Source organism: Pelodiscus sinensis, chromosome 23, assembly GCF_052426305.1.
Source record: "Pelodiscus sinensis isolate ZL-2025 chromosome 23, ASM5242630v1, whole genome shotgun sequence".
In the NCBI taxonomy this organism is placed as follows: Eukaryota; Metazoa; Chordata; order Testudines; family Trionychidae; genus Pelodiscus; species Pelodiscus sinensis.
The window spans coordinates 22,044,407-22,061,018 of record NC_143074.1 but is presented as its reverse complement, the minus strand read 5'-3'; the positions used below and the strand labels follow the sequence as shown (position 1 = coordinate 22,061,018).

The window sequence follows — 16,612 nt, the reverse complement described above, 5'->3', positions numbered from 1 at the left end:
CAGCAGAAATAAGGGTAGCAGTACTGCAACCCCTCTCTCCCCCAAAATAAACTTGTGATTAACTCCTTGTTGGGTCAGGATCCCTCCAATTACAAATGCATTTAAATAGAAAATGTCACAAACTGAAAGCATATTTACCAATTTTAAAATTCCATGACTTGAAATGGACCAAAATGGACTGTGAATCTGATAGTATCCTAGTTGTAGACTTAGAGGGCAGTATCTTCTAGGGAAGAATGGCAGAAAGCAAAACTACAGACTTGCAACGTTGCTCCTTGGGTTTTCGCAGAAGGCTGCACTGCCACAGCTCTGAATTTTGTCTGACTGTTTTTCCTTTCCTGTATCTATCTTGGACAGTTGGTATCATTTTAGGTGTCATTTTCCTTGCCAACTACCTTTCTGGGTTCACACATTCCCTTCTATAAGGATTTGACACTATCCATTCTTGTTTTCTAAATATAAAAGCTTCATGTGGTTTTGAGAACATGATCCTTATTTCCCCATCCAGCTATAAATATTAGTGCCAAATCCTCAGCTGGCATAAATCAGTATCACTCCCGTCAAGTCAATAAAGTATTATCCAAAGCTCTGGGCACTGTTTCACTACTAATCAAGACCTTTGTGAGTTTTGGTTTATTTTTTTTATTGCAAGACCAGCAATTTTGACGAATTCACATTGCTGTTATTGGCAGGATGTATTGTAGCAGTAAAAGGCTTTTGAAGCAAGCTGACGTGGTATAAAATTAAACCACAGGACAACCTAATTTGTTGAAATATCATTAAGTGTCTGCTAAACTCACAAAAGCCAGGAAACTCTAAGTTGAAAGAGGAAAACTACCAAAAGACCACGCTTTAAAATTAATCATGCCCAGCTCAAGCAAAATTTAGAACTAAGAACATTACCCAGTGCTCAAGAACTCTGCAACACCTGCTCATAAAAAGGAATAAATAAGGCCATCCTGGACTTTTTCAGCTTTAATTGTGCATTTCCTGGGTTGTGTGGGCAATGGGACCTGCTGCAGCACAGGGAAACCTAGTTTCCAAAGCACCAATACTCAGTGAGGAGAATGGTAGCTATGCCATCTGTGGACAGAGTGTAGCTTTTATGATCAATTGGCAGCAGCACTTACACTTGATACTACAGTGACTGCTATCAAAAAGGTTCTTGCATCCTATAGAAGGCTAGTCATTCTCTTGCTCATTAATTTTAACATACAATGATGGTTCCTTTGGATAATGTTAAAAAATTCACTGTCAATTAATTTAGATCTGATCCCTCCACCATGGGCTATCCTGCCTAGAGGGATAATACCAAAGTCCAATACAGAGCTTTCCATCAGTAGCTCATGGAGGTTTACAAAGGAGATCAGTATCATGACCCCCATTTTACAAATGGAGAAAGGGTGGTTCAGAGAGGTAAAATGAGATGTTCAATGTGACCCAGCAAGTCAGTGGCAAAGCCAAGAATAGAATCTGGGTCTCTGAAGTCCCAGTCCAATGCTGTATCCACTAGGCCAGTGATACTCAGACCACCATGGTTCAGGAGCCAAATTAGTGATCGACATTACCCAAAGAGCCAGAGTAGTGAGAATTCATTCATGGGTGGCGGATGTAAGAGGCAGGGGAAGGAACTGCCTGTCCCCACTCACACTCTGCTCCCAGAATGTCAACTGTAGGTGTACTAGGGGCAGAGTGTTGCTGCCCACAAGCTTCCACCCTCCCTGTGCTCTGGGAGGCTGGGACCATGTGCCAGTCCGCCCGCCCACCCCAGGCTGGGGGCGTGGGACACTGCCCCACCACCCTGTGGTGCAGGTGGGGGGAGGGGACTAGGAGGCAGCTTGGTTCCCGTCAGGGGCAAGGCTTTGGCAGAAGGGGCGGGGTTGGGGACTTGCCTCCCGTAGCCCTACGTTCACCTACCGCCCATGAGTTCATTGTTTCATTTGCTACTATTCTCACCAAGTACTATTTTATTAACTACTATTGGTCACTAACATAATACAAGCATCCTGATTTAGTTAATAACCAATCACACCGTGTTTTAATATCATGTGCTGCAAAGAGCCACAGGAGACACATTAAAAAGCCACTTGTAGTGTTTAAAAATTAAGATTTTTTTCTTAAATTATAAATTGCTATTTTTAGAGGACCTACACAAAATAAGGTCTTTGTGCTACCTCTACTGTTTCTGTTAATAACAAACCAAGAAGGTGGGATTCAAAAGTTGTGCGCATCCCTGGGGAATACTGCCACAGGACATGGGTAAAGAAACAAAAGAAAAATCACATCATGTTTCACCAGCAGAACAGAGGAGAAATCAATCTTAAAAAAAAAAAAGGGAGAAAAATGGTTCTTTAAAAAAATACCTGAGAAAAAAGCAATTGGTAGTATTATTCCAACTAGTGAGTCATATATACAAGATTTGATATTAAGAAGTTCCTTAGTGACTCTACAACATTTCTACAATCAAAGATACACTCTCAGAAGTATACTGATTCATTCTTTTCTCTGTTTAAGTACATCATCAAAATTTAATTCAGAAATAGTTCTTAGTTTTGTTTTGGTTATTTAATTAATCCCCTTATTGTTCTATGAAACATATAAACACAATTGCTGAAATAATTTCTAGTAAGGATTAATAATACCAAGGACAAAATCTGCTCTATTTAAACCCAAGCTGTAGCAAACATTTTTCCTAATTTTTAAAATACAGATTGTTCCCCTAACTCTCCCCCACCGAAAAAAATCTGCACTATTTATCAAAAGAAAATGATATGCAACAAGCAAACAATAATGTAAAAGCTGGATGAAAGATCTCTATATAATAAATAGTAACATTTAGAGACAACTTACCAAGTGAGTTAAGAACTTAAAATTCTTAGCATATCACCAGCAAGAGGAAACACTAAGTTCAATTTCTCTCTAAGTGGGATTCCCCTACATCACATGTTGGTTTTTTTTTCCATTTACAAGCAGCATGCCTACTTTTTTGCCCTTGTTTTGCACTGCTTTCTTTTAATCCTTGTACTAGTCACAATACCAAACCACAAAGTGACCTTTCTTGTACCAAACATTCTTCTTAGATTTCATATCCACTCTAAAATTTTATAAGGGTTTACTGTTAATAACCAATACAGTATTTTAATGCTCAGAATCAAAAAGCACATTTTATTGAGACGGCTACTTGGAAACATCACAGGCAACTTCATTTTTGTGAATGTACTATTTCCCCATCACCTACATTGGTTTGCTGTTATTTAAATGCAACTACCTATAAAAATGAGAACATTGATTTACTTACTCCATATTTCAGGGCCTGATTTGAGTTTGTGCATATATAAGGATAACTGAATATGTGAAGATATGCATGATCAATACACATCTGTTTAAAATAAGCAAGGAAACCAGGTTGAGGACGGCTATGCCTACTTTCTTTTTATGCTCAAAACAGGCTTGAAAAAAAATCTGAAAATATAATTGATTTAGCCGTGTGAAATCATTTTATATCTTTAGTATTACAGTGGAAACATAAAATGTCAGTTAATAATGCGTGAGGCTGTTTTAATCAAAAATAGCTCATCTTGTTATACACCCACAGCATGAACAAAAACATATTAGAAAAATATCACACAACATCACATACACTGCAGGTGCTTCTGTCATAGCCAAATCCTATTGATTGCTGTTTTTAAATATGCATTATGTTTCTTCAATAGGTCTGTGAATTCTTCAGTTACCTGTACACTACCAACAGTTTCCATGTAAAAAACAATAATTGGTTGTGCAGATTCAAAAAGCATCTAGCAAAACGTGACACGTAAATTAGGTACAAAGATATTTCTTGTGAAATCTGTTTGCTAATAATGATATTTTACAGCGCTCCTGTCATTCCAAAAGATCCCAAAATGCATTCTAAACTACAATATATTCAGTGCACATACACATACTGAAATGCAGTGTCACCTAAGAGGCTGCACTGTTGCAGTTGGATGAGCTACTGGTGTAAACATGCAAAGCAGAAAAGTGCTGTGCGGACAATTTTGACCAAGGTCATCGTGTTAATTATGTCTTCTACAAAAGGTGAAAGCAGAAAATTGAATGTTCACACAGAGCGTTTGTCTGAAAAATTTTCAAACAGTAAATGGCATGGAATTCAGTTTATAGGCTTCAAAAGAATAAAGCGTTAAGTTATTCCTTCCTTTATTTGTATCCAGGACAGAGATTCTGCACTACAGGCAGTCCCCGAGTTACGCGGATCCGACTTATGTCGGATCCGCAGTTACGAACGGGCCTTTTCTCATCCCGGAGGACTGGAGAGGCGGGAAGCCCAGATGCGCTGCAGTCCCGCCGCCCCCGTCCTCCAGGGCGAGAAAAGCTGCTCCACGTCTCCCTGGTCTGCTGGGGTGGGGGAGCCCCTCCCCCCGCCCAGCAGACCAGGGAGACGCGGAGCAAAGCCGCGGAGCACGCCTGCAGCGGGACAGCCTGGGCGCGCCTGGGCTGTCCCGCTGCGGGCGTGCTCCAAGGCTTTGCTCCCCATCTCCCTGGTCAGCAGACCAGGGAGATGGAGCAAAGCCGTGGAGGACGCGAGCGGTCCCGCCACCCGCGTCTCCCTGGTCTGCTGGGGGGGGGGGGGTGGGGTGCAGCTACTGTACCAACCCGGCAGCACCCCAGCTGCTCTGCCCCAGGCATCCTGATTCAGCCGCTGCTGGTCAGTTTCAGCAGCGGCTGAATCAGGACGCCTGGGGCAGAGCAGCTGGGGTGCTTCTGGATTGCTCCAGTAGCGCCAAGGAGCCGCGCTACTGGAGCAACCCAGCAGCACCCCAGCTGCTCTGCCCCAGGCGTCCCCAAGTCAGCCGCTGCTGAAACTGACCAGGGGCTGACTACAGGAAGCCCGAGGCAGAGTTGCTCTGCCCCGGGCTTCCTGGAATCAGCCGCTGATCAGTTTCAGCAGCAGCTGACTTGGGGACGCCTGGGTTTCTTAAGTTGAATCCGTATGTAAGTCAGAACTGGCGTCCAGATTCAGCTGCTGTTGAAACTGATCAGTTTCAGCAGCGGCTGACGCCAGTTCCGACTTACATACAGATTCAACTTAAGAACAAACCTACACTCCCTATCTTGTACGTAACCCGGGGACTGCCTGTATATATTTCAAATCTAATGCTTACTTCTCTAACACTATATATTTCAGCTAATTATTGTCTTGTTTCCTGTTATAATATGTTTCGTAGAGCATTGCTACCCAAGAGATAGCTGCAGTTCAGTGCCTAGTGAAATAAGTCCTATATATACATATGCAGATATTATGTAAAAACATTTTATGAGCCTTCAAACTAAGAGACATGATATAACTTATGAAATTAACAAATCTTTATGAGAATTATTTATTTGAAAAAATGAAGCCCAGTATCAAACATTGGTACATACAATTAAAACACAACAAATTAAAAGGCCAGCTTTCTGATATATAAATACATTTTTTGTTATTTACAAATTGTGCCTTAAGCATTACTTGTTCACAACTTTCTGGTACTGGATTACAAAATCTGTTACTAACCATTCAGCAGAGAACATGCCACCTGTTTGCTGAGCTAGGTCCTATATACTGGGAGTTAAATTCTCTGTTCCAACTAAGACGTATAGCACAGAACTTACAGGACAGGGAGGGGAGGCAATTAAGGTAGTTGCATCCTGATTCTGGGCTGCTCAGAGGCTAGTGTGATCCCCAGCATACTTTGAGCAACCTTATTATAGATCTTCCACTGTTCCTGCACCAGGGGAATCTTCCCTAGCAGGATCTCTGGCTTCTTGCCCTCCTTTACACTTCATCTAGTATAGTGAGATTGGTGTAGTGGTGAAGAACTTACCCTTTACTCAGGCAGTAAAGTGCTAGATGTACTGTAAAACCTCAGCAGACAAAGAGGTTTGATAGAAAAACACTTCATTCAAAATGTAAATCCATTTTAAATAATGTTACCCCATAAATGAGATTGTGTGAGATGTATCACTGTATATTTTAATATCAATTGGTATGACAGAATATAAAGGAAGAAAAATACAGTTGTAAAAACAGCATTTGATAAAAATACAAGGAAAATAAAATTAAAGAAGGGATTTGTTTTAATAAGGTATTGCATTTCAATGGTTCCAACTGTTTTGGCACAAGGCAGTATTTCTCTCTTCCTTTTTTAAAAATTGAATTTTGTTTAATTTCATTGGATTTCAAATATCTTTACAGTATTTCTGCTATAATCCCCAACTCACCTTAGTGTCAATGCAAAATGTTACAATTACAAAATAATTATCTCCTAAAAACAGGTGCTGTTAAATATAAGCAAAGGAAGCTTTCCAAATAAACTTAATTATGAATGTAAAAGTTTGGAAAGAATTACTAAACAGCTAGGAATAACTATTTTAGGGTGACTTAATATGCAATTTTTTACTCAACAGAGTTCTCCCAAGGAAGTTAACAACCACTGATAAAGAGATCTTCAGAAAATTCTTCCATTGTATCTACAAACGCTTTACAAGATGCACAAGCTGTATTTGAAGGCCACCACTCAATCCAAGTCATAGAATCTAATGGATACTGGTATCTACACAGACAAAAGAGAAAACTCATTATCTCTTTTTTTTTCACTCCTTAAGTACTAAACATAAGAGAACATTCTGATATTAAATGGATTTCTTTGAGCTTATTTTCCTTTGTTTTAAATGTGAACAGCTGAAGAAGTGTATTAGCATAAACACACTGGGTTACAAAAATGGATTAAACAAGTCCTTAAAAATTGATTCTGTTAAAATAAATGGTGCAATCAGAGGTGTACAAGCACTTTGCCACTTATGACTAGAATGAAGTATGTCATGCTTTGGAAAGAGCTCAGCACATCTGGATAATAATTTACTTACTTGAAACTGAAACCAGCTGCTATCTGAAAGGCCTCCTTTCCCATGATCAAATACTGATTTCCTGGATTCAGTTTAACATCAGTACAACTCTTCTTTTTAACAAAGGTGATTTCAGTGTTTTTTTTGGCAAAAGCCTCTCCTGAAGTTGAAGGGAATAGAGTCATTACAGAGGACAATTTCACAGAAAGAATAATAATAATTAAAAAAAAAAACCTGGCCTCAATTTTCCAGGGCCACGCCCATTAATTAGGCGTAACATACTGATATGATAGTAAAATCAAAAAAAGAGGGCAAAAAGCCAAGTTATCCATTATCCACTAATTATGTAACCGAGAAATTCAGATGAATCAAAACATTGATTTCCAGCCCTTTGGAATCAATCTAGAAAAAATAAATACATGGCAATTTGACTTCCAAAACGTATACAAACCAAATCTGTTTACCATGATAAATGCAAGTACAAATGGTAAATCATGAGAAGACACACAACTCCTACTGAGTTGCTCAGCTAAACTGCTGCCCACTTAGCTGCACCCAAATTCTACTTTATAAAAGCAAGTATTATTGTTTCCTTTCCTTGAACCATGTTCTCCTTGTTTGCCTGTATAGATTGTGAGATCCTCTGCATGGGCCTCTGGAGACACCATAAACAGCAACAATAACAACAGTGTTAATAAAAGTTTAAATACAGTGAAACTGGTGAAAGACACTAGCTTTCAAATATTAGCCCAAATTCATAGAGTACAATTAATTTCTACATTTATGCAGAGACCTCTTAGCACTGATTTTTATTCCTGCTTCAGTGGTCATAGAAGGGAGCCTTCATTGTAAATGAAATAATTAAATACATTACAATTAGTATTTTTACCTCTTTTATAGAGATCCAGAAGAGTTGCAGCATACTTAATAAAACTACCTTCTTCATGGGAGGACAAGATGTTCACCTTATAGACTATAAAGAAAAACAGTTACTTCTGTTTCAGGCAGAGTTCTTCCCTTTGCTCTCCACTACATCCATGTAGATCAGTGTTTCTTAGACCGAGGAACACCACCAAACAATAATTTTTTTATGGGGAACACCAAAGATTTTTTGTTCACAAAAAAAAGGTCAGGGGGAAAAAGAATCGGGGGAAAATTATTGAGGAAAAAAAAGGGTTGGGGAAAAGTTATTGAGCAAAAAAAAAAAAAATCGCCTGACCCTTTAAGGGTAGCCATTTGAATTCTGTTGTTCTCTGCGGTACACCTCCGACTGCTTCGCAGCACACTCATATACCGCGGAACACAGTTTAAGAAACACTGATGTAGATCATCTACAGATGTTCACGTGGATAATATTATGAACATTTGTAAAATGTATTGTTTGTCAAACTGAAACACTTAGAAAGCGAATCAAATCTCATGATTTAGCATATCAGCTGATTGCTCATGGATGGACAGGCACCTGACATACATTGCAATGAAGTGCAAGTGCTTTCCCGCTGCTCTCTGCAGCACCTAGCAGTAGCTACTGCCAGAGAAAGGCAACTAGACTTAATAAACCTGAAAAGTATTTCCAATTTTTCTTAGATATTTTCAAGAAATCATCACAAACACACATAAAATGCACGATAATTAATTAGGAAGGTTTTATTTATTTGTGCATTACAATGTACTGTATCTATTTTACAAGAACACTGAATCTTGCACTAAAGAATGTCAAGCGCATCAACCACCCACACCTACTTTTTTAATCACAATCAAGATTATGTATGTTGCAATTTTTTAAACTACTCACTTGTCATATTGTTATTCATCCAGAGTCATTCTCTAAAACTGAACTTGATTGTAAGTCTCCATGGAATCTAAATTCATTCAGAACTCTGCTACTCAAACTATGTCTGAATTTTTAACCAAATCATTTACAAGTAAGCATTACAACAGTGTTTATTAATTTCCACATATTCTAATTACAAAGGATTAGTGTTGGAAAAAAATGATTGTTTTTGGCAGCGACAGAAAATGATTCAGCATTTCACTAACTCTTGCACAAACTGTGCTGGCTACAAGTATATTTTTAACATGAATCTAGCACAGATTTCCATAACTAAGGAGGACAGGGTTTTTTAAATCCGAGAACTGCCTTACAGAACCATGGTATAGACTTGGAAGACGATAAGTGACAGGATGATTTGGCCAAAATACCAATTTCACAAAGGACAGAAGCCAGGCTAAAATGCTGTTATCCTAAAACATGGTTAAGTCAAAATCGTATACATCGTTCTGATCCCAACACTGACAAGTCTTTAAAAAACAAAAATATGTTTAAATAGCTCTATGGGACATAGTCTCCCTTTTTGTATTTGGGGTGTAAAATAAAAAGCAAACAACACAAAATCAAAGCCTATGTGAGAAGAACGTTAGGGATTACATTATCTGCTTTTAACCAACAAATTACAGAAAACTCAACTGAAGCTTTGTTCACAATTTTGCCTGTGTGTCTAAATATCAGAACACATTATACAGCACAGCAAATTATCACTATTCAGAGACTCATATAAAACCCAGAGACATATAATGTATGTGTGTGGGTGAGTACACTGTCCTTTGGGACTGGTGTAAACCTGTGCTTCTATTTTTGATTGACTTTTTTTCTAGGGGAAAGGTTTCTCACACCCTTTTCTGCCTATTTTGGCATGCAAAATTAGAAATGTATATGCTGTACAGTGTTAATTCCAGTGTAATGCTGCTCTTTCACAGGAATGAAACAAGCTTATCTAAATCCTCAGCACTGCAGACATATCTGAAATGGGGTAATTTATTTTGCAAAATTCAGCTGAAAATAACCACAGATGAGTTTTAATTCTAAAAAAATGTGTTTTATTTTAAAGACTTCTCAGTGAAAGGTACATTTTCAGGTCTGTCTTTCAGGCCAGTAGATCTACACGCACAGTCTACGATAAAGTACCAGAACCAATCCTGACAGGTATTCATCAACCTCGACTCTTAGGGCATGTTTACACTAAGGATGTTAAATTGCGGTTAACTGACTACTCAAGTAGTTGAGGGAATTTCCATCAACTACTCAATTAGTTGATAGGCACTTCCACATTCCTCCTGCTCGGGCTCTTGTACATTTCAAAGGAGGAATGCAGAACTCTGCCGGGGGCCAGGAGGAAGTCCCGCTGACTCCAAGCTGCACTTGGGTGTGCCTGCTTTGAAATGTACAAGAGTCCCCAAAGGGGGCTCTTGTGCATTTCAAAGCCACAGTGCCCTCATGGACCCCTGCTGACCCTGGGCTCCATGCTGTGCTGCGCAGAGCCCGGGGTCAGCTGGGGACTCCATGCAGCATTTCCAGTCCCCAGCTGATCCCAGGTTCCGGGAAAATGCTGCGCGGAGCCCAGGATCAGGAATCGACTAGTTGGCTGACTATCTGATAAGCATTTGATAATCAGCTAGTCAACTAGTCCTTAATATCCTTAGTCTGCACTAGGAAATTTAGAAATAACTTATTTTGAAATAATAACTCCTGAAATAACTGTTTCAAAATAGTGTTTTCTGACTACAGGGAAGCCTCAAAATTAGTCTGAGGCAGGGTCTCTTAATGGGGACATGCTACGTCAACAGTGGAGCATCCACACTACTGCTATTTTGAAATAACTATTTCAAAATAAGCATTATTCCTCATGGAAAGCAAGAGTTGTTATTTTGAAATAACCAGCCTGTTATTGCAAAATAATGGTCCTGCTAGTGTGGACACTCTGCTTGTTATTTCAAAATAATAAAAGTTATTTCAAAATAACTCTCTAGTGTAGGCCAGGGCCCACTGACTTAAGCAGGAGTTGAGAGCCTTCAGATCTTCTTAGGAGACAGGCAACTCTTCAGAAATTAGGACCATTACCTCTATGTAATTTCCACCAAAGTTGTGTTTGTCTAAGTTTCAGTATTTTAATTTATAGACACTAATAGGGGTATGATTGCCTCTATGAGTCCATGTTGTTGTTAACAAGAGTCACATGCTTCCAAATGTACTTATAGAAATATTGAATTGTGATGCATTTCTCAAAACAACATATTTTAAAATATAAAAGGTGCACTAAGTAGCATTTCATCATCACTCAAACACATTTGTGCTCATTTGTTTTTCAAAGTAATAAGTACTGATCATTCAAATCTTACCATATGCAATGCTTTTCTGGCATGCAGCGTCTCTCCTCCTATCAGCAGTTATTGTCAGATCTAATTTCTTTTGCATTTGGCTGCATTCCCCTATGTTTATTGAAAAAATAGGTCATTACCATTAAAAAGCAATATCAGCACAAGCTTTCTGTTAAAGTACAATTAATTTCTATTTGCTCATGGTAATCTAACACAGAAGCACATTTCCAAATAGCACCAATGGAGGTAAGCTACTCAATTCCCATTTAGTCAACAGAACTGAAGTCAATGAATCATGGAGCTAAATTCCACACATCTTTTTTTTACATTTAGAATGTAATGAACCTTTAATTTATTTCAAAGGCAACACGTGCTGTTCTAAAGTAGAATACATAGCTCCTTCACTGCTATATAAAAGTTCTCATCTACAAGGATCCCGAAGCATTAAGCTGTGTTCTCCAACTAACTGCAGCAGAATGGCAATTTTAACAATGTTTACCTTCCATGCATTTGCACTCAGCTCCTTCACACAATCTCAGAAGTTTGTCATTTCCATAAGGGTTATAAAACATGGAGCACTGTTTATCTACAGAATTGAACAAGAAAAAATAAGTACATGTATATACCATCCATACCTCTTCATCCAGATAACATAGGTTAAAAGTTAGGGAAAAGGGAGACGCTGTTAGTTTCTTAAGAAACTTCTAAGAGCAAAATACCTGAATTTGAAAACTAGAACACATACCTGGTGCATGATATTCAAACACAGTGAATGTGGCAGGGCTCCGCATTCCAACACGGTAAATCTCCCCTACTCGGAATGCAACACACAGGAATTTACTAGCCGGCACCTGTTTGAAGAATGCACTAATTAGAGAAACTCCAAAAGGAAGCACTGTACAGGCAGTCCCCGGGTTACGTACAAGATAGGGACTGTAGGTTTGTTCTTAAGTTGAATTTGTATGTAAGTCGGAACTGGTACATATTGTAGGGGAAACTCTAGCCAAACATTTCTCCAGAGCTCAGTTTTATTCTCCCACACCTCACTTCCCTCAGTCCTTTATTCTCAAGCTGAGGTGTCTGCTGAGAAAAGCTGCTCTGCGTCTCCCTGGTCTGCTGGGGGGAAGCAGCTAGTGCTGGGTTGCCTCAACCCGTTTGTAAGTAGGGATCCGATGTAAGTCGGATCCATGTAACCCGGGGACTGCCTGTATTACCAAAAATATAAAATAGTGCTGCTGGTTGCAAATAATCATAAGAAATAAAAAAAGATCTACCGAGTCTATTTGTAGAACAATATGCCCATCTTTTATCTCATAATTTGTTATCACCTGATCAACTCCACTTGCAAGCTAGAGGGAAAAAAGAGAAAGGTTTCTGTCAGATAATTTAAAATATTTTAAATGGTCATGCATAAAAGTTTTTTGTTTAATGGGTTTAGCATGGTTTTGAGGAGTAGAATGTTTTCTACAAGTGGCTCTTTAGTTATTTTAGTGTTGCCATGTGATCCTAGTCATGAACAATTACACACTTTAAGGGAAGTGTTCTTTCATCCTCAGGGATAAAAATATAAACTGGACAGATTGGAGAAATGGTCTGAGGTAAATAGGATGAAGTTTAATAAAGACAAATGAAAGTGCTCCACTTAGGAAGGAACAATCAGTTTCATACATATAGAACGGGAAGCGACTGTCTGGGAAGGAGTACGTCAGAAAGGGATCTAGGGGTCATAGTGGATCACAAGCTGAATATGAGTCAGCAGTGTGATGCTGTTGCAAAGAAAGCAAACATGATTCTGGGATGCATTAACAGGTGTGTTGTGAGCAAGACACGAGAAGTCATTCTTCCACTCTACTCTGCGCTGGTTAGGCCTCAGTTGGAGTATTGTGTCCAGTTCTGGGCACCGCATCTCAAGAAAGATGTGGAGAAATTGGAGAGGGTCCAGAGAAGAGCAACAAGAATGATTAAAGGTCTAGAGAACATGACCTATGAGGGAAGGCTGAAGGAAATAGGTTTGTTTAGTTTAGAAAAGAGAAGATTGAGGCGGGACATGATAGCAGTTTTCAGATCTCTAAAAGGGTGTCATAAGGAGGAGGGAGAAAACTTGTTCATCTTGGTCTCTGGGGATAGAACAAGAAGCAATGGGCTTAAACTGCAGCAAGGGAGGTTTAGGTTGGACATTAGGAAAAAGTTCCTAACTGTCAGGGTGGCCAAACACTGGAATAAATTGCCCAGAGAGGTTGTGGAATCTCCGTCTCTGGAGATATTTAAGAGTAGGTTAGATAAATGTCTATCAGGGATGGTCTAGACAGTATTTGGTCCTGCCATGAGTGCAGGGGACTTGACTCGATGACCTCTCGAGGTCACTTCCAGTCCTAGTATTCTATGATTCTATGATAAAAACAATAATAATTAGTGATGTACCAAAACAAACTATGAATCTCAACATTTTGAACTTTGATGAAGTCTGAGTCGAGACCCAAACTTCGTATTTGTCACCCATTTCTCTAGGCATTGACTCTCATCGACTGAAGTGGATGGATGCTAGACTCAAGTACACTATTTCAATTAGTATGAGAAAAATGATTTGCAATAAGTTAGAGACAATATTGAAAATCTGCGCTACTACCCAAAAATATATATACTATAAATACTATAGGTAAAGGTAAAATGTTCTTTAATATTTACAGTGGATAAATCTTCCGTATTAGCCTCCAGTCCGCTAACCAAAGTTATATCCATCACTGCATGGGAAGACCCTGATTGTGGTTCTCTTGCACTAGGTTTGTACCTAAAATGGACAAAAAATTAAATCTAGATAGAATCAAAACTCAGAGCTTACAGCATGGGCCTCAGAAAAGTCTCTAGACAAATTGTGATCACACTTATGCCAGTGTAAATTCATAATAACTTCACCTAACTTATTCCAGATTTACACCAATATAATCAGTAGAGATTATAAATTATTATTTACATGAGAGTAGTGAGCAGATGGTCATTCCAAACATAAAATTAAAGGTGTCCGTAGCCCTGAAAGTCTTTACATTCTTTGACCTGATCTTGCATGTGCTTATACCCAGGCACATAGAAAGAGGGAAACCGCGGTCACAGAATTAATAACAAAAGGTAGCAACTATTAGCAAGTGGAGAATGAATGTTTTAATCTTTTTTTCCTTCTAATTTTGTTTTTCAAAAGCGAGGGAAATTAATTTTAAGTGTGTGTGCTAAGTAAATTAAGGCTATGGTTTGGAACATTCAGAAAATGCACAAGTAACCTCTACACAGTAACCTTGGCACTTCTCCAATGGCTTAAGTACCAGCTGGAAATTTCACTCCTGTGCAAAGAATCCTGAGTAGTGCAGAGCTAAGAACCCAGGAAGTTTAGAATTTGAATTAAACTGAAAAGATACCTACACACATATAAAGTATTAAAATGCTCAGATATGACACTGAAAAATCAACTGTACTTACTTTGCACAGGCCTCTAAACGTGTAGGTTGGTCATCATCTTGTCTTCTTTCACCTTTTGTATGTTAAATAGAACAAGTAATTTACAGATCTTCAGCAGCAGCTGTCCAGTGCATAGCATACTTATATGAATTGGTTCTCATTAAATATTTTCATATCCAGGAGACAAATATGTTTCAGAATTTTTTTCAGACAATTTTAAAGCGAACCCATGTTGTAAGTGATTAAAGGCACAGCACTTGCAGGATTGAACCCCACAGACCCCATCCTTGATCCTTTGTCTGCACAATAACAGTTTTGGACTATTAAATTAATAGCTACAATGGTATAAAAATTGATTAGGTTGGAGGTAAAATTATGTGCCCAGGATAATATTGACAATTTTGTTAATCAAGATGCATTTTCCTGTACAGACCCGATTAATTTAAAAAATAAAAACCTGATTTAAAAATCACCACTAACTCTTTACCTTCATCTGTCAATACATTAATCTTCAACTCAAAGTTACATGACTCCTCAGAAGTACTGAATTTATAATACACCGTCCTCATCTATAAATGTACAAATAAAACAGACAATTAACAGAAAATATGCTCAGCAAACAATTCTCAAAATTGATACAAGGGTGTTCACATTTGGAGATGATCAGACAAAGGCAGACAGTCATATGCAGAATTAGACAACAGTGTCCGGGGGCTCATTTGAAACTTGGAAACTAGGTTTGGCAGGGTCACAAACCTGACCACACATAGATAAGCTTCGGTTGTTTCAGCATCCAGAGACGGCCCTATGAAATCAAAGCTCTATGCTGCAACCAAAGGAGACTTTCTGATGTTGAGTTAAAGACCTAACCTATGAAACAGGTGGCTTGTCTACTGCAGAAGGAACTTCCATCATATGACCAGTGCTTGAACAGCCGATCACAAAGGTAAAGGAAGTCAATCACTAATACACCTGAGGGCAGAGGGAGGATAAAAGGATACAGTCTTTACTGGTAGTGATTCTAGTCAACTGTAAAATGAAGAAAACTCTTGTGAAAGGAGAGCATTGTGATGGGAAAATACATTTCCTGAAGGCCATATAGTGATGGAATTATAGTTATAATGAGTTGAGTTGGCATAAAAGCAAGAGTAGCTAGCGATTTCAAATGGAGCTGCACCTTCTTAAATATGAGCTAAATACATCCCAAATAGCGTCTGCCACTTTGGTCCAGAAATGTAGTAACAGTAGTGGGAACGCAGAGGAAACCTTTCATGGGCCATATGGAAAAAAATTGTTTATTAAAAATTGTTTTCTTAAGCACTTACATTTACTGTTGCTAAGCCAGTGCTACTTCCAGTGCTTACATATATGTCATCATTCAAAGGTATCTAAAGATGTAAACATAAATACGATTTGACATTGAGTATAAACATTTAGAAAGTCATAGTTAACATACTACAATTAGCAGTCAAACAGGTAGAAGTCACATGGATCAGATGATCTTTTTTTATATTTCTGATTATAAGCTAAGGGCCAACTCCACTTTTTACACATGCAACTTTACAATATGTGTTGTCCTGCTGAATTCAGTGAGACTACTCATGTGCATAAGTGTTCCCAGGATGAGGTCTTGAATCAGAGCATCAAATAAATCTTAGCAAGTGAAGACAACAGTTAATCAAATGGTATTTTTCATAGACCCATTTTCTTTCTTTAAAATATGTCTAGACTTTATTTCTTTCTAAAAGGAAATTTTGTAAGTTATTAATAAGACTTGTTTTCACTTTTCTAAGGTAAATCTATTCACTCACTTTCAGAGGCCTTCCTAAGTAATTTTCTTCTGTCAGTTTATAGTGCTGAAGATCTCCATAATTCTTGTAAGACACTTTGACATCCATGTTCAGTGAAAGACGTTGAGTTAGAAGGGAATATTCTGTCAAAGCTTCAAGGGCATTAATTGTGTCCTGTCAAAAATCAGAAAAAATTACTGTTGGAATGGAAACAAAACTGTAATAAAATTGATTATTAAATATTTTACTCAGACACTTAGGGTATGTCTACACTGCCACCGTAGTTTGAGCTAGGGTGGCTAATGTAGGCATTCGAAGTTGCAAATGAAGCCCGGGAT

The 16,612-nt window shown here is 38.5% G+C and overlaps 2 protein-coding genes across 3 annotated transcripts in view; both read right to left on the bottom strand.

The window, feature by feature from the left end:
- Positions 1-2,936, bottom strand: part of TRAF1 (TNF receptor associated factor 1) — a 78,956-nt gene extending 76,020 nt beyond the window's left edge. Inside the window, exon 1 of the mRNA XM_075905476.2 lies at positions 2,851-2,936. The gene's annotated coding sequence lies outside the window, so the exon portion shown is untranslated. The remainder of the gene's footprint in view (positions 1-2,850) is intronic.
- Positions 2,937-5,984: 3,048 nt separating this feature from the next.
- C5 (complement C5) overlaps positions 5,985-16,612 on the bottom strand; it is a 64,888-nt gene continuing 54,260 nt past the window's right edge. For both annotated transcript variants that reach the window (XM_025183489.3, XM_006120776.5), the window contains exons 30-41: positions 16,296-16,448; positions 15,810-15,872; positions 14,972-15,053; positions 14,506-14,557; positions 13,723-13,825; positions 12,312-12,386; positions 11,783-11,888; positions 11,537-11,623; positions 11,059-11,148; positions 7,772-7,855; positions 6,904-7,042; positions 5,985-6,590 (exon numbers count right to left, since the gene is read on the bottom strand). In XM_025183489.3, the coding sequence (XP_025039274.3) occupies positions 6,461-6,590; positions 6,904-7,042; positions 7,772-7,855; positions 11,059-11,148; positions 11,537-11,623; positions 11,783-11,888; positions 12,312-12,386; positions 13,723-13,825; positions 14,506-14,557; positions 14,972-15,053; positions 15,810-15,872; positions 16,296-16,448 (1,164 nt within the window). In that variant the 3' untranslated portion in view covers positions 5,985-6,460. The remainder of the gene's footprint in view (positions 6,591-6,903; positions 7,043-7,771; positions 7,856-11,058; positions 11,149-11,536; positions 11,624-11,782; positions 11,889-12,311; positions 12,387-13,722; positions 13,826-14,505; positions 14,558-14,971; positions 15,054-15,809; positions 15,873-16,295; positions 16,449-16,612) is intronic.